This window comes from Theobroma cacao, chromosome 2 (assembly GCF_000208745.1).
Source record: "Theobroma cacao cultivar B97-61/B2 chromosome 2, Criollo_cocoa_genome_V2, whole genome shotgun sequence".
NCBI lineage: Eukaryota > Viridiplantae > Streptophyta > Magnoliopsida > Malvales > Malvaceae > Theobroma > Theobroma cacao.
Window position 1 is genome coordinate 32,152,829 of NC_030851.1, and position 16,816 is coordinate 32,169,644.

At 33.5% G+C, this 16,816-nt stretch overlaps 3 protein-coding genes across 6 annotated transcripts; 2 read left to right on the plus strand and 1 right to left on the minus strand.

Moving 5' to 3' along the window:
* Positions 1,227 to 6,345, plus strand: LOC18609466 (peroxisomal membrane protein PEX14). 2 transcript variants are annotated; one of them, XM_007044591.2, is made up of 12 exons: positions 1,227 to 1,411; positions 1,928 to 2,135; positions 2,229 to 2,277; positions 2,508 to 2,683; positions 2,797 to 2,980; positions 3,214 to 3,330; positions 4,486 to 4,559; positions 4,674 to 4,713; positions 4,831 to 4,892; positions 5,290 to 5,334; positions 5,427 to 5,495; positions 5,741 to 6,345. In XM_007044591.2, exons 2-12 carry the CDS (start codon positions 1,992 to 1,994, stop codon positions 5,939 to 5,941), a joined length of 1,161 nt encoding a protein of 386 aa, XP_007044653.2. In that variant the 5' UTR covers positions 1,227 to 1,411; positions 1,928 to 1,991; the 3' UTR covers positions 5,942 to 6,345. The 2 variants fall into 2 exon arrangements, with proteins under 2 accessions (XP_007044653.2, XP_007044650.2); XM_007044588.2 differs by having other exon boundaries at positions 1,228 to 1,411; positions 3,178 to 3,330.
* On the plus strand, positions 7,688 to 13,213 carry LOC18609467 (AMSH-like ubiquitin thioesterase 2). Of its 3 annotated transcripts, none has more exons than XM_007044592.2 (10): positions 7,691 to 7,876; positions 8,856 to 8,942; positions 9,519 to 9,556; positions 9,676 to 9,958; positions 10,252 to 10,341; positions 11,240 to 11,302; positions 11,403 to 11,477; positions 11,626 to 11,688; positions 11,959 to 12,011; positions 12,826 to 13,213. In XM_007044592.2, exons 1-10 carry the CDS (start codon positions 7,823 to 7,825, stop codon positions 13,004 to 13,006), a joined length of 987 nt encoding a protein of 328 aa, XP_007044654.2. In that variant the 5' UTR covers positions 7,691 to 7,822; the 3' UTR covers positions 13,007 to 13,213. The 3 variants fall into 3 exon arrangements, with proteins under 3 accessions (XP_007044656.2, XP_007044654.2, XP_007044655.2); XM_007044593.2 differs by having other exon boundaries at positions 7,692 to 7,876; positions 8,848 to 8,942; XM_007044594.2 differs by lacking the exon at positions 8,856 to 8,942 and having other exon boundaries at positions 7,688 to 7,876.
* LOC18609469 lies at positions 15,585 to 16,685 on the minus strand. The gene has a single exon (XM_007044596.2). It carries the CDS (start codon positions 16,613 to 16,615, stop codon positions 15,749 to 15,751), a length of 867 nt encoding a protein of 288 aa, XP_007044658.1. The 5' UTR covers positions 16,616 to 16,685; the 3' UTR covers positions 15,585 to 15,748.

Sequence of the window (16,816 nt, forward strand, 5' to 3'; positions counted from 1 at the left end):
GTATTCTTCGTATAGTTATTAGTGTAACCATCATAATTGCAATTATTATGGCAATTTCTTTCACATTTATGACCATAATTATTAAATTATGTCACATTCAGTTCAAGGAATAGACAAAGTTCATGATTTTTTATTAATAACTCATTATTTTGGCCAACCACAAAAAGATATGAAATTCAAAACAAAATGTATTTAAGATTACCCAAAGTATAGTATTATCTACTTGTTACAAAAATAGATATCATGCAAAGTTAGATATCACACAAAATCAATTTCATATGTTCAATTCAAAATGCTTTATGTAAAATCTCCTAGTATCAAAGATAGATTTACATATGTTAAATAAAATCAAAGTCGGAATTCAACAAAAAAATCATATATTGAAAAAATCTTATTCCAAAACTAGAACAAATATATCATAAATAATTATATACATTTTCATTCTCAACTTGATTTAATAAATCTAGGGACAAAATATGATAAATACTTCATGGTAGCAAAATTCACATTAAGGCTGATTTTCAAGGAATGAAAACACCAAAGAAATATTAAGTCACTTGTTTGTTTTGTTAAAACCAAATATCAAACCAACCATTGAAATATCCTTTTGAAGCTTGAAAAAAGGGAACTTCGACTTTGAGATGATGATGAAAACTAAATGATATCAAAACTTGAGAGATTAAAGAGTTATGTTGATAACGTGTTATGAAATATAACATGAAAGAACAAGGATGAGAGAAAAGTATTAATAAATTAAGAAATTTAGAATTTACAAGATAAAATAACGCTAAGCAATCTGATTTGGATGGATTAAATCCAAATTTTAATTTAATCTATATCCAAATTTAGATATAAATAATCAAATGTAAAAGTTTAAATCAAATTATGTTCCTATGTTCGGTCTGTTGGGTTATTTGGCTTGTCTCATTATTTGACCTAATCTGAGCTCTTAAATTGTGATATAATGAACATTCACACATACATTCATAACATATTTAAAGATGTAAACTTATTAGAAATGATGATTTGGGCCAATATGCTTTCTAGTTTAGCTACAAACCTAAGAGTAAGCCCAATCATATCTTTGATGAGCTTTGGGCCATCACTCAAAATGGTCAACAACCATTGCCGCGATTTAATTGAAGAAGTTAAAACTAATAGCCAGGCTAGTCAAAATTCAGCCCAAGATTCAGTCTTACAAGATGTAAGAGAAATAGTTGCTGTCAACCATGTCTGATCAAATCTTTGTCCCCCTTCTAAATCTAAATATGATCTCTGCTTTTACAATTGACCGCTCTCTGTTTTTCACTACAAATCCTCTCCCTCTTCTCTTATACATGTGATCACCTGTAATAAGTTCAAGCATGGACGAATAAGAGTACTCCACCAGTTCTGTTCTGTGGAAGGAACGGTAAGAACTTTTCCTAGCTTACGTTTCCCTTTTTTGTTTAAAGTTTCTTTTCTTTCTTTCTTTTTTCTTTTGGTTATGGCTTGAGGTTGATTTGAAGAAGCTTATTAGTTTGATTATCCAAAAAAGAAAAGAAAAAGAATTTCTCTGTTCGTGGTTAGTAAATTATTATATAATTCATGTAAGTTGTTTTAGAATCATCAGCTCATCATATTCTAAAATGGATATTTCGTTTTTTTTTTATTTGGTTCTTATATTGATGAAAATCGTGGAAATTTAGATATTTGCCTTGCTCATGCAAAGTTGGTAGTTTAGCATTGCCGGTTAAATAAATAAAGAATTGTTGTTATATTTTATTAAGCTAGTTGAGATTGAATTGGCTCGTGGTTAGACTTAGATGTGATGCAATGCGCATATATGCTAGTTCCCGTAATGATAGCTAATTAAGAATGCAATATTTTGCTATAAAGTTGACAAATTTATTTTGGGTTATTAATATTCAATCTGGATCACTTCTAGAGGTTGGTAATAATTTGAAGGGAGAGAAACTTCAAAGAATTCTGTATATTTGAACTCTGAAGCAATGAGGGAGGAGCTAGTGGAAATGGCTGCTAAGTTTCTATTACACCCAACCGTAAGAAGAACTCCAGTCAGCTACAGGCGTTCCTTCCTTGAGAAGAAGGGCCTTACAAGCGATGAGATAGATGAAGCCTTTCATCGTGTTCCTGTGAGGGCATTGATCTTTTTGTTTCATAACATTCTCTGCAATTTTTTTTCTTTTAATTTCTGATTCTTTTTCCCCATTGTTTGCAAATTGAAGGATACACCTTCAAGTCTAACATTTGGACAGGACATTAACTCAAATCAAGGTAAGAAGTGACACATCTTTTAAGTCTTTTGACTAATATTTGGGTGTCCTTAACGTAATGATGGCTTAGATGTTGACATTTTTCATCCACGAAATAATTTTAAGTCTTTAACAAACTGCTTAGTTCCAACAATATAGATAGTAGTTGCATACCCTTGAGTGCCTGAAATTAATGATAGCCTGATCACAAACACGTTTTGCTTGATGTTTTCCATCTTTTATCAAGAACAGATGTGCAATCAAATCCTTTTGCCAGTTTTCGGCTGCAAGACACAGAACAATCCTCTCAACCTTTGGCTGCATCCATGCTTACAGCTTCTCCACCATCCAGGTTTTCCTGGTCAAATGCTATTTTTTCTCTAGTGCTACTTATTTTATCTGGTGCTGGGACTTCCATGCTCCTAAAGGTAATTAAAAGAAGTTTGCATTACCAGTTTGTGTAAATAGATTCTCTGCATGTTTATTTTTGTCCAAGGATGTTAGTATAATTCCTGCATTTGATGGTCTATTCCCTGTTTAGAAATTCTTTTTACCCAGGTTGAAGTCCTGGATCTGCAAGGTTGTTTTAGAAGAGGATGATGACAAGGGAAGAAACTCAAACCTAAGTTTGTCTAAAGAAGCAATAGAAGCTGCAAAGGCAGCTGCAGCTGCTTCTGTCGATGCTGCAAAAGCAAGTCTGGAAATATTGCAGTCAAAGAAAGAAGGTGTGTTTTATCTAAAGATGCTTTGGTCTTTATCTTGTAGCCATATCCATAGGATGCTTACATATGTGTGTTTGTAACAGGTTCTCTTTCTCTCTCTCTCTCCCTCTCCCTCTCCCTCTTCCCCTCTTCAATATTGATATGTTTTACACTATTACTCATCTTTAACAATTAATGGCACTCATTTTATCCTTTGTTAGAGGCGAGACACCTTGATGTTTTAGTACGATGTTTAGGCACCCATGTAGCAGAACTGAGGTCAATTACTACAACAATACGGAGATTGGAGGGTACTAGGGAGGCTGCGTTACGCAAACTCCAAGAACAGTACATTCAGCATGCATCACAAAATGGTAGGCCATAATGTTTAATATGTGCAACTTTTGAATCTATATTTACATTTATTTCTTTTTTTATTTATTTAAATTCTGGGATCTATATATGTTTTTTTATGATCACTTACTACTGTTTTAGCTATAATTTTCTGATCCATGGATTTCAATGTGCTATTGTTTAGAAATTGCTATATTCTTTTGCTTCAGCATCCTGAACAAGTTGTAAATGCATCTATAATTATTCTTGCTGTCTGTATGTTTCTAACTAATTATTTATCTGTTTCTTACTAATTCAAGAGTTTCATGCAATGTAATTTCCTTTCATAAAAAAAGAAAAAAAAAATATTTGTGTTTGTGCGGTATTCTTTCCAAATATCATAGGACCTTTACTATGTTTTTTCAAAATCAACATAATGACAAAGCTGTAAATTGGATATGTTACCAAATCCTTGGAATAATAATAAGATAAGTGCAATATCTTACTCTTAAGGTGTAGGCCTTATGTTTGGAGTGGAGTCCTATAATCAATGTATTATACAATGTCCTCATCAGGAGGCTTGTGACTCCTCATCAGTATTTAGAAATGGTAAGTTGGGATGTTCTTATGATGCATTCACTTTCAGTAGGATTTGTTAATGACTTCCAATAATAATAGATATGCCTTTTTTCCAAAATTCCGGTCTTCTGACAACTGAGCTGTCAGAAATCTTATTGATTTCATCTTTAGGATTTAAGAATTATTGCAGCTTGTCCAGGCAATTTTTTGTTTTAGTTTTATGTTAATTTCAGTTGTTTAACATGACAGGGTGAGACATAAACTTGTGTTCTACCACTTGTAATTGAATTTATTTGAAAGTTTATAAGGTAAAAAAATGCCCATGTTAAAGCATGAACATCTGAATGTGAAAACTGCACTGGTGGCAGTTGATTTGGACTAGAATCACAAATATACAAACTGCTCAGAAGACACACGCTTTGTGGAATAGGACCTTAGAATGTTTGGAACTTAGAAAATTGCCTCTAATATTTCATTACTAGATTAATTTCTTCTTTTACCACTGATGTTGAAAACTGTGTAGATACTAAGTATGTTTCAGCTGTCTTCTGGTCTTAGGTGTGTAACAATGTTTTGAATTTTGTCATGAATTCCTTTTGCTTATTTGAAATAATCAGGACCTGATAGCAAGCTGCCAGAAACCTCTACTGTACACACAGATCACCCTGGAAACTTTGTTTCAAATTCAACGGTAAATTAAAAAGGATTATATTTGATTACTGCTTTAAAAATCCAAAATGATGTCACTGAGGTCTAACTTAAACATCCCAGTTCTGATGAATTTGATTCTTCCTTTTCCATTCAGAAATTTAAACCAAGTGGCATATCAAATTTTGATAGTTCAGGTGCCTTTCAGAGCTATTCTCAGTTTTATCTTTTCCCTTTTTATCTATTCTATCATTTGGGCTTAGTATTTCGTATCACCTGTATGTTTGCTCTGATGCTTGGAATTTCTTCTACAGTTAGGCCTTCATCTACACCTCTGAGAACCTCTGCTGGCCAGCATCCAAAGTCCTATATGGAGGTAATTTCTCCTTTTTGTTTTTTCATTTTTTTTGTTTGTTTGTTTCTACTTTGGTTCATAAGGGCTATATAACATTCCTTTTTGCCACATTGTTAAATGTCATTGTAGCCCTTTGATGATTAAATTTACTTTCCTTAGTATTAGATAGGTGAAAGAACGCAACACTAAAGCCAGTTCACTTTTGTGTCCATTCTGAGATTTATGGACCAGAAAAGAATGAGTATATGATTGCTATAGTACGGTGAATGCTTTCTTTGGAGAGTGAGTCTATAAATGACTTGTGGAAGGAGGTGCAATTGACCTATGCATGTAGGCCCTGCCAGTAATAACAACACAGTTCCTTTCTCTAGTTTAGCTGTCTCATGTCTTCTAGGACTAAAATAAGTAAATTTTGCAGATCTTGGCTATGATACAAAGAGGGGAGAAGCCTCCTGGAATAAAAGTGAGCAATGCTTATCCCAACTCCCCACCCATGGTTTCCTGATAAAAGAATTGTGTTGATTTCAATGCTATATTTTTTATTTCGTATTTCAGGATATTGATGATTCACCTCCAAATCCTGATCAACCACTACCGAATCCTAGTATAACTCCAAGAATTAAGGTAAGCCATTCTGAGGAGAAGTTGAAATTTTATTTCTTACCTTTCTTATTGCACTTTACCAATGCAGTGTGAAATTTATTTGAGCACAATGTACGTGGGGAATTAAAACAACTGCTGGTGAACCTGGATAAAAGTCTTCCTTAATATAGAACAGAATTGTTGTTGCTTTTTAGTTATATCTTTTAGTCCTTTTCTGCTAGTTTTGCCTTCTTCCCTCTTTTATTTAGAGTTTGTGGTTTGAACAGCCTTGGGAGATGGCTCAATCTCAGAACAAGTTTGGTTACACACGGGACAAAGGGTCTGCTCAGCTAAATGGAGAGAATGCACAGCCATGGTGGAGACGTGATAATACCAACGCAAGAGAAATAGAAGCAGGAACAGAAAATGGGATGAGACCAATCTCCTATGGTCTGAGGACGGAGAAGCAATTGGTTCTGCAGTCTTAGGTATCTCCCCAGCTATAAATAGTCTGGGTGCCTGAAGCTCCTGCTGCCATCAGAAGTTCAAAATCCATGTTTCAGGATAGATGCATAAGATCACTATACGGTTGTATTTGGCCATCTGGTGGTAGAATGGACATCTAGAAGGGAAGTTCTGTTTTGATCTCTAAGAACAAAACCTAGAAGGCAAAGAAAACAGTTGTACAAGTAATGGAGATAGGACCTGTTTGAAGATGATGTTTGTGTGTTGCGTGGACGCAAAATGCATAAAAAAGTCAATTCAAACATATCCAAATCTGTCAAACTTCATTCTTCGGCGATATGTAATAAGCAATTAAGCAGTATGAGTTCCAGCAAGACTCTGTATGTTGAATGCTAATCCTTCTCCATTCTCAAGAGAGTTGCAACACTTTCATGGGCTCGGCCTAACTGATTGATCACACTACTCTTAACAAATTCCTCCTCCATTTTATTTACATAATTTTAATTTTTCTTAAGTGCAAGAATCAAACCTAAAATTTATAGGTCTAAACGTTCCCCACTCTTATCATCTAAATCAAATTAAAGTAATTTAAAATTTTAATTTTAATATTTAACTAATCAATCTACTATGTTGTGGTGGTCCTATGCATACGTGAAAGTGTATCATAGGTTAATTAATTTATTAATGCAAACAAATGTCAATTTTTTAATATAAAAGTATTGACATAATATCTAAAACGTAAAATTATACAATTAGTGATGGATTTAGTCATTATACAATAATTTATAAAAATTGAGTTTATATATTTTTTAAAATTGATAATTTCAGTTCAATGTTAATCATATTAAAATTTTTTCATTATTTATGCTGGCATGATATGTTTTTATTGACGTGATTTTAAATTTAATGATTTATCAATTGATGATATGACATTTTTTTATCTATTTCATAATATTTTAACTACTTTAAATTATAGAGTAGATAAATTCAATTTTTCCCTTACCACACTTTTTCTTTAAATTTTAAAAATTTATTGGTATTTTTTATCTATTTCTTTTCCAATATTGTCTAAAACCATTAATTTTCCATCAACAACACAAAAGCTCTTAATAAATTTTATATTTGTGGTAACTTTGGATAGTTTAGGCCTTATTTTCATTTGACCATAATAAATTTCACATAACAATCTCACATTGGACAATTTCATATCAACACTTAAAATGAACTATTCAAAAAAATTCAAACAAACCTTTATTGTTCTATTGTTTTTAATTAAGGTTTTATATTTTTATTTTGGCTAAATAAATTATGTTAGTGAAAATGTCACTTATCTTTTTTTTATCGCATGATGTTAATGTAACATATTAACGTGTAATAGTAAATAGTGATATTACATATTGATGTGATATGATGATATGATTATTTAATATTTTTACTATTTATGTCAATGTCATATGAATATAAAAATAAAAAATAATATTTTAATTAATGACTGTTAATCAAATATTAGTGATAAAATTTTATTTAATTTAAAATAAAACTATGAACTTGATTAAATATAATAAAAAAATATAATTTATTTATTTTTTTAAAATAATTTTAATTTTTAATAAAGTATTAAAAATTTTCATTTTATATTTTTAAAAAAAAAAGTTGGAGAAAACTTTAACCAACTGCAATGTTAAGTAACGAGTCAAGTCTCGAGTGTCATGGGTCCAAACTTAAACTCAATGTCACATGGCATAAACGTAAAAACCCAAAAGTACTTTTAACAATTGAAAAAAAGAAAAAAGGAAAGCTAACATTGGGGGACGTGAAACAGTGTGCTTAACATTCTTAAAATATTAAACCTCGATTTTTTTTTCTTTTATAAATTTTCTGTTTGATTGAAACGCTAAAGGAGCATGTCAGATGACAGGCGAGAATTTTCTCAGGTGACAAACAACAGATATCTGCAGGTACGAAGATTTCTAAACCTCGCTTTCGAAAGTTATGGTTTTTCTGTTATGAATTTGTCTGCATCAGCTTTTCTTGAATAAGACTGAATTATCTTAATTCTTCTTCTTTGACACCGATGATCGAGTTATTTCTTACGTTTTAAATTCTTAATTCTCTCTTTAGTTTCAATATTTTGTTTTCCTTTCTTCTTTTAATCGATGGTGACTGTGTTGCTCTTTAATTTAGTTTTCGTCTCTTCAGAGAAAATTTTTTGTCATTTTTAAAGCGGATGGTTTAATTTTCGTTGGTGGAATTATCAACCAAACGAGAAACTTTGTGTTGTTTTTCAGCTATTTGATTTTGTACTTCCTTACAGTTTTGCTATATAATGTAAAAATAGATAAATAAATAGTTAAAGGTAAGATTATGATGGCTCTGCTTTTTTCTTTTTGTAAGTATATTTTTTTGTTTTTTATTCTTTCCTTTTGGCTTTCTAACTGAACCCGCATTTTGATTTTTCTTTCTAAAAGCCAAAGGCATATAGCAAAACTAACAACTAAATGAAGAATTTGATGATTTATTTGCTGATTGCTCGAAGTTGTATGACACAAACTTCTAGTTTTTCAACCCATTTGATAAGCAAAGGGCTTCACAGAAGCGATGTAAAGAATCCCAATATGAGGATTTGGTGTTCTAATTTCAAATGTTATTAATTGGTTTAAAATGGGAAAGGAAAGATTTGGTGTTCTAGGAAATGACATTTCTTGGCAAAAGGTGAAAACTAAAATGGTGCTAGGAAATGATATTTAAGATTTGAACAGTGTATGAAACCCAACGATTTTAGTTCTTTTGCTTGATATGGGAAATTAAAATGGTTGTCTTTCTCATAAAACTGTGTTCAGCAAATTACTTGCTCTCTTTACATATCTGAATATTGGAAAAAATTATATGAATCATCAGGAATGTAAAAGTTAAAATTATTTTATTTTAGTCTCTCAGATGTACCAGTTTGTTGATGGAAGGGAAATTTTGAAACCACCAGCTGTCCGAGATTCAAGATGTCAAAAAATTTATGTCCCTTTAAACGTAAGTGAGAAGAAAGTACATTCTACAAAGTCCTATGCAGTAGCTTTCAATGAATGCTACTTGTGTTATCTAAAGGAGATGCTGCTTCAGTTTTAAAATCATAATTTGGCAAAGAATAATAATAATGATTGAATAATGCTTGTAACTGGCAGGAATGTCTGAAGATTGTTAATAAAGTTACATAAAAGTTTCTAGACATGTTATTTTGTTGCAATGTTTGAATTATCTGCCTTTCTTCTGGGAGGCCTCAACAACCTAAGGAAACTTAATTACTTATGGTGTTTAGTAATTTATCTACCCAATTGGAACAAAAGAATGTTTAAACATTATTTCATCACTGGGCTTTCTCTAGTTCGAATTTTGATATACTTGCGAAGGGAAAGACTTGTCTTGTAGAGAAAGGAACTTCACAAGCTTACTTCATTAATTATGTTAGCATTCTAATCAAGTATCTCTACTTTGTAATTGGGATGGGAACTAGAGACTAACAAGTTTACGATTATCAGAATAAATTGTTCTTCATCTCAAATTGTAGTTAAAATGTAAAAGGGTGATTTTTTTTACTTTACTATACAGGATAGAAGCTGTGGCATAGCTCAAACAAACTGTCAAAGGTATAACTTTTTTAACTTCCATAAATCTGGTATGCTTTCAAAGTTACCTTCGCCATTCAGATTTCTTTTACTTAATTGAGCAATATGAAAATTTTATAATTTGTTTGGCCTGTTTACAGCTCAAGGATAGTCATAGAGGAAAATATTGGATTGGAATCTTGTTCTGAACTGGATTTTGTGAGAAGTTGCTCAGGACAGGAATCTCTTTGTCCTGTCCCAGATCAGACAACCACCACATGCAAGCTCATCAAAGTTCATGCTGTTACTCTGTCTTCTCCTTCTACGATACTCTCTTTCACTGAGAATGCATCTCAAACTTCACATGTTTCACGTGTAATTGATTCGGACCAGCAGCCATACAATGAGTCAGAGGCTTCTAGGGTGCTGCAGAATGTGCATATAGTAATAACCCTTACATTATACAGTTTGGCTGTCTTTCCTGTAGAACCCCCTTTTAAGGTTTTACCAACTTTACCTCCCATCCCGTTCCCCCCCCCCCCCCCCAAAAAAAAAAAAAAGAAAAGAAAAAAAGGTATAATTTTGTGTGTCTTAACCTGTACTTTTAAGGTTGCCTAAACATTTCTCCTTTCCTTTTGGCATTTCTCACGCCTTCAAGAATATTAATTCATTTGGAGTTTGTATATTTTTCTTGAAATGGCATAGTAGCTGATAAGGGTTGTAATATGTCTTTTCAGTCAGCTCAATTAATGGAGGATTTTCTTGAACTAGCTAAGGACAACACAAAGAAGGATCTGGAAACCTGTGGTGTTCTCAGTGCTTTTCTTGTAAGATTCATGGTTTCTTTAACAGTCACATTGTTTTATGTTGTTGATATTTAATAGCATCATAAACTGCCTAATGTTGGCATAATTGGTTCTTTTCTTGTAAGGTTCATGCTTTAACAAATGCTTCTATACCTATCAGTGTCCTCTGGTGTCCTTGGCCTATAAAAGACCTTAATATTAAATATTAGCTCGCTTATCGAATCCCTTTTCTTGGGCAAGTACATGTATGGGTACAAATTGGAAATTGAGTCCATATAGATTGTAAGCAATCCTATGGATAGCCCTTCTCCCCCCATATTTGTGTAATGCATGATAAAATTGTCTACGCCTATTTCATGAAAAAATTGGAAGTTGGTAGAAGCATAACATGGTAAATGGTACTATGACAATTTTGTTAGGTATGAAAGTCACTGTTAGTTGTTTTATTTTCCTGCTGTTATGTTAGCTCAAATTACGTGGGAATTAGAAATAGCCTTGTTCTCTGTCCTGTTTAAAACTCAGTGAAATCTAGCATGCATCTAAGTTTGCATATTCTGACAAAAATTACCATCAACCTATGACCAACTTAAGCGTAGTCTTGGTAAATTTTCTATCAATGGGGATTACCAAGTCATTCCTGCATTCAACTAATGTTTACTAGTTTCTCAAACATTATGGCTGGTCTCTAATTCATTCTTGCCATACGTAAGTTTTTAATTGTATTTGAGTGAGAGCTACTTTGCCTGTATGTTTTTGGCTGAAAAAATTTCTGCTGTTAAAATCTGCATCATGTTATTAATGTTGGCAATTATTGTTGTGGACTTTGAGGCCATTTCTCCTGAACTTTTACTTCTGTGTTCAATTAATTTCCAAGAATTTTTATTTCAACTCATCCATGTCCTTTACCTTAATGAAACAGGAAAGGGGGACATTCTATGTAACCACTCTCATAATACCTAAACAGGAATCAAGTTCAAATTCTGTAAGTGTGCAGTGCCTTTTCACACCTTAATTGGCTTTATATTTAACTTTGGTTTATGCTCAGCACTTCCAGTTCGTAACTTGTCAGCAATGAATGATAGTGTCAGGCTAAAAATGAGGAGGAAATTTTTGCCATACAAAATGAACGGTCCCTTTATCCAGTGGGATGGATACATGTATGTCCATTCCTTTCTTTCATTAGTTTCTTTTAGATCTCTGTTTCTTTCCTCTGTAGATTATACAAGAAAGAGGTAATATCTCAAGATGCAAGTCCCACTATGCGCTCAAGCTGACCTCAGTACTACATTTCTTATTTACTTTCAGACACACCCTTCTCAGAGTTGTTTCATGTCATCAATAGATCTCCATACTCAATACTCATATCAGGTAATTGAGTTAATCTTTTATGCGCCCCAATTATTGCTCAAAGAATTGGTCTAGATCATCCTAGATTTTATTTCTGGATAACTTTCTAATCTTACATGTTTAACCTATGTATCATATTCTGATATTTTGAACAGCAATCTTTTAGGAAACAAAAGTAATAATTTCTAGATGGAAGTTACATATAAAGTGCAGTTCTAATGGTAGTTGTTTCCCTTGTCGGCTATTGGGAATATTGCCACAATATTAGCTTTCTCCTTAAATTATTTTCAGGTAATGGTGCCTGAGGCTTTTGCCATTGTTATGGCTCCTACCGATAACTCAAGGTCTGCTACTCATCCACAATGATTCAATTGTTGACAACTTGGATTATGAAATTGTTTGTGCAAGTTATAGACAATACAGATAATGCCTTCATCTGCATATATGGGTTTATCTTTCATCCACTTTCTTTATATTTAGTGCTATATTTTTTTTTTTTCATTTTGCTGATAAATTATTTTTTTTCTTCACCTCTAATATAGATGGCTTTGCATTTGCCTATGTAACATTTCAATATCACTCCCTACCGTTGCCATCATTAGTGTTTTCTTTTTCTTTCGTTTCTCATTTGTTCAGAAGGCCAAATCATCCCGCATTCTGACTGCCTTTATATTTAACACTGATGTGCCTTTAATATAAACAGGGATTTGTATCTACCTTTTGTTACGAATATTTGTTTGGGCCACTTCTCACAAATCTGTCGAATTTGCTGTTCTTTGAAATAAAAGTAGTAAAAGTAGTAAACTATAAATTTAGCTGGTAAAAAGCATAAAGGTCTGTGAACAATTTTGACTTTGCTTCATCTGAGTTTATCTTGAAATGCATAGCTCTCAAGTTACACTCTCACACAAATGAATTGTATATGTTTTAGATGGCAAGGAATTTAAAACCACATGCTAGGTGAGACTGCCTTAACAGGCAAGCTCTAATGGTATAAATCCTCTGAAAGAAAAACTTGAATACTCTGATTATTTTAAGTGAAAATATGTAGGAACTGCTGTGTACAAATCAATAAGAAATATCAGCATAAAGTTATCCAAACGCATTAAATCATGATCAAGTTAATTGCATTGAGCTTTCCTTATTGATTTTTCCCAGGAGTTATGGGATATTCCGGGTTTCTGACCCCAGTGGAATGAGTGTACTCAAAGAATGCCAGGAGAAAGGATGTCAATTTCATTCTCACAAAGAAACAGAAAACGGGAGCCCCATTTATGAACATTGCACTCATGTCTACAAAAATTCAAATCTAAGGTTTGAGATCTTTGACCTGCGCTGAATTATGTTGATGTCGACAATTAAATGGGTGAAACCTGCATGCCACATAACAGAATTTGGCTGATAAAAGAAGGCTAAATAAAACAGTGTTTCTTTAAATAAGTGTGCATATTGCTTCATGTATAGCTGTAATAATGATGAGGTTGCACCTAGAATGTGTTTTAATAAATGACAGTTTCATTTGATATGCATGCATTTCATTTTGTTTAGAATTTGGTTATTTTGTACTAATATCAAAGTCTTCCAGATGATGTGATGAGATTGGGAGGTCATAACCTCTCCTGTGCCCCCAAAATGTTTTTGAAGTCTCCTGTAGGGAGATAAGAACTATATACCATATGAAACTCGTTTGCTTATAACCTAAAATCACTTTTATAATTGACATGACCATTTATGATTGGCAAATTTTTTTATGTGATTCTAATGTGATCAACTTTATCTTACTTGCCAAAACATTTGTTTTTTAATTTTTATACTCATATCTTTTAGCTTTTGCATATTATCTATCTCTGCAATCCATATGTATTGATTAAGAAAAAGAACAAATATTAATACTTTTTTTTGAATTTAGTTGGAGATATGAAAAATATGTAGTGTTATAAGATTTTTCAATTGTTAGGAGAGGACAAAGTTGAACTCTTGACCTCCTTTTTAGAGATAGAAGGGGCGGCTATCTTCATGTTGTACATTAGTCATTGGTTATTGGTAGTTGATTGAACTTAATTCAGTTTTGGAATAAAGATAGTAAAATTTTACTTATTTAGACGTATGGTTTCATTATGTGTTACTTTGATCCCCTTATTGAAATTCTTGGCCCTGCCCTTGTCCAAGGGCAACCTACTTCCTCATTCTTGGTTCCCTTTCTTTGCCTGGCCTTTCCAGTTTCTAGAGGACACCAACTGCCATTGCATGCGTGAAATATGGAATCTGTGATATCTCAAGACTTGAGAGAGTTCTTGACATTGGCAATTCGAATATGTTCCCCTAAACCACAGTGTTAATAATGAAAAAGAAGTAGGGGAAAGAGATAGAAAACAAAAATTTATGAGGGAAAATCAGAAATGGATAGAAGCAAGTAGGGACGAACAGAGGAAATTGGCAGAGAAATGGAAGAAGAAAGGGAGACAACCGGCAAGAATCAATAGGGGGGAGAAATATACCAAATATATAATTAGAATAAAAAAACCGAGGTGTTCATAATTAAACCTAAAAGGCAAAATACCAAATATAACTTTAAAGCTCTAATACTATGAAAAAAAAGTAAAATACAAAATAACTTATATAAATGTGAAAGTTACAGTTAAACCCATAAAATGTATAATCAAGTATTTAGATAATCTCTTAATTAGCATATTTTCATCCCGCATCACATACTTTGCAGATCAGTATGCTTTCTTAGATGACTATTGTATGCGTAAACTCTTCCTTATTGGATGTATTAATGCGAAGAAATACATTGTTTGGACTAAACTCTGGGTTTCAGACATAGCAAATAACGTTCATAAATGTTTGAATGAACATGTACTGCCAAAGGGGGGCCTTATCATTTTATTTCTTTCACGTGCATTGTAGTTACTCCATTAGAGTGTCGGTCGCCGGTTCATTAATAGTGGTTGCTTTTGAATATAGAAAGATGATTTCTGAGTTCTGAATCTATTTAAATATATATATATATATATATGCCAACAAGAACTTATTCTTTGTCCTTTACTTTTCTTCTTTATATGATCTTATAATTCATACCAAGAGGCCGCAAACTCAAATTACTCTAAGGCCTTGGAAAATTCTGACCCAAACAAATTGCCTATGAAAACGCGAGTGCAGTTGAAAAACAATGAAGGGCTCATGTGAGTCTGGGGACTTTCCAGGAACCCAACCCAGATGTGGTCCACCGCCTCAACCTACTACCAAAAAGGGTCAGGTGAAGGATGGGTGGTCCCTTTGTGAAATCGGCCAGTTTTATATTTCTGGTAGCTTTGGCAGCAGTGAACCCCACTTCCCTGTGAACCAAAAAGAAAAGGCGCTGTCATATCCAGCCAGCTCTTTTGCGAGCATCCGAGTTTTTCTCTGTTTTTTTGGGTCTCTGAAACTTCGTTACACGTTCGTTCATCTTGTGAAAGACGCAAGAGTGTCTCCGGCTGAAAACGAATTAGAATTTGCTCTCAAATCCAAGCATTTAGCTTTAGAAACTCCAACTCCCTGGAAATTTCTCTAACTGCAGGAATTACTTACCCGAGTTTTGGGGAGAGTTACGTCTTCGTCATTAATTTGTTTAGGGAAAATTAAAGAGTTTATGCTCCTAAAATTGTCATTTCACCTTTTTTAACACTAGCCACAAATCCTTTTGTATTCTTTTTTGTTTAATGCAAGTAAGCTTTTGGTAGATATGATTAAGATGTTATTAATCTCGTTATTATGAAGATAATTAACTGTCATACTAATCATTGAACACGTTGGGGATTCATTATTTTACACGATAATTAGTTATCAGAATAAAAAATGGATAATAAATTATCTGAGCCCAATAAACATTTATATTACTGGACTGCTCTCATAAATATTATATAAACAAATCAGAATAACATTATCAAGAAAGAAATCTTGATTTATAATGTCATAAACCTTCCATATCCCTAACAACACTCACTCACTCTACTCCCAAGATTTACAAAAAAAAAAAAATTAATTAAATTAAAAATTAGACCTAATAAAAGGATTTTTTTAAAAAAATTTAATTAAATACCTAAAATGGATGAACATTTTTGCTTAGGCCATTGACGTTAGTGAAAAACCCGACCTGTCTATACGGCAAATACGATCGCCGTTTCTCCCCTTCCCTCATGGCTCTGTTTTTAACGTAAAGCTTTTCGTGAGCCGACAGCGACGTCGTTTTAACAGTCTTCTCCTTCTTCACCTTTGGTTTCTCTCCTGTTACTTTCAGCTTCGCGTTCTTCTCTTCTTTTTCGTTTTTCTTCTCAGTTTTTACCGACGAAGGAGGAGGATGGTTTAAGAAGACGAACGCGTCTTTACCGTCGCTACTACTTCGAAGCATCAAATCTCGGAACCTCCAAAGCTTGGAAAACCCTGTGGAGTTGCTCTTCTTACACCTGTCCGGTGAGGTTTCCTCCACGGTTTTTCCATCTCTCCTCCACTCGCAGTACGGTCCCGCCGGTTCCGACGAGCTCGATGACGTCGTGTCCGGTGCATCTTCCACGAAAAGCTTCCTCAACGGAGGCCGTAGAGAGACGTCAGCGTCTTCAGACTTCAAAACAGAGCCATCTTCGTCGGCAAAGAGGAGATCTAGGTTAAAGAGCGGAAAAGCCGGACGGATCTGACCGTTTTGGAAAACGTCGTCGGCAGAAATCGGGGACCCTCCGGGATTTAAACAAACAAATGAAAACTCTTCGTCTTCCTCCTCCTCTTCGATTTCCTCTTCCATTTCCGGCTGATTGCTTGGTGCCTCCTCTTGTTCCTTATTAGGCTTCTCGGTTGTTAGCTGTAATTTAACTCCAAAATCATGGGTAAACTTGCCGGCGATGTCCGAAAACCCGGTTCCAGAATACTTATTGAAGCTTGGAGACAAAGACAGAGAAGAACTCATGACTTGCATCGTAAAGAAAACAAGAACCTGAAACCAAACCTTTCAATTTCTTTGCGCCAGATAGAGAAATAGCATGAGGACGTGGTTGATTTTGTCGGGTTTTAATAGGGGTTGTTGGCCGAAGGGACGATGGAAACTTCCAACACTTTTAATTTTTTTGTTTTTTAATAATATGAACGCGGAAATATTATACTAATTTTAACACGTGGG

Coding starts and splice junctions, on each gene's coding strand:
- LOC18609466 (XM_007044588.2), top strand. CDS start 1,992: ATGAGGGAGGAGCTAGTGGAAATGGCTGCTAAGTTTCTATTACACCCA. Junction 2,136..2,228: donor AAGCCTTTCATCGTGTTCCT/GTGAGGGCATTG, acceptor TGCAAATTGAAG/GATACACCTTCAAGTCTAAC. Junction 2,981..3,177: donor ATTGCAGTCAAAGAAAGAAG/GTGTGTTTTATC, acceptor ATCCTTTGTTAG/AGGCGAGACACCTTGATGTT.
- LOC18609467 (XM_007044592.2), top strand. CDS start 7,823: ATGTCAGATGACAGGCGAGAATTTTCTCAGGTGACAAACAACAGATAT. Junction 7,877..8,855: donor CAAACAACAGATATCTGCAG/GTACGAAGATTT, acceptor TTAGTCTCTCAG/ATGTACCAGTTTGTTGATGG. Junction 11,689..11,958: donor ATACTCAATACTCATATCAG/GTAATTGAGTTA, acceptor AATTATTTTCAG/GTAATGGTGCCTGAGGCTTT.
- LOC18609469 (XM_007044596.2), bottom strand. CDS start 16,615: ATGCAAGTCATGAGTTCTTCTCTGTCTTTGTCTCCAAGCTTCAATAAG.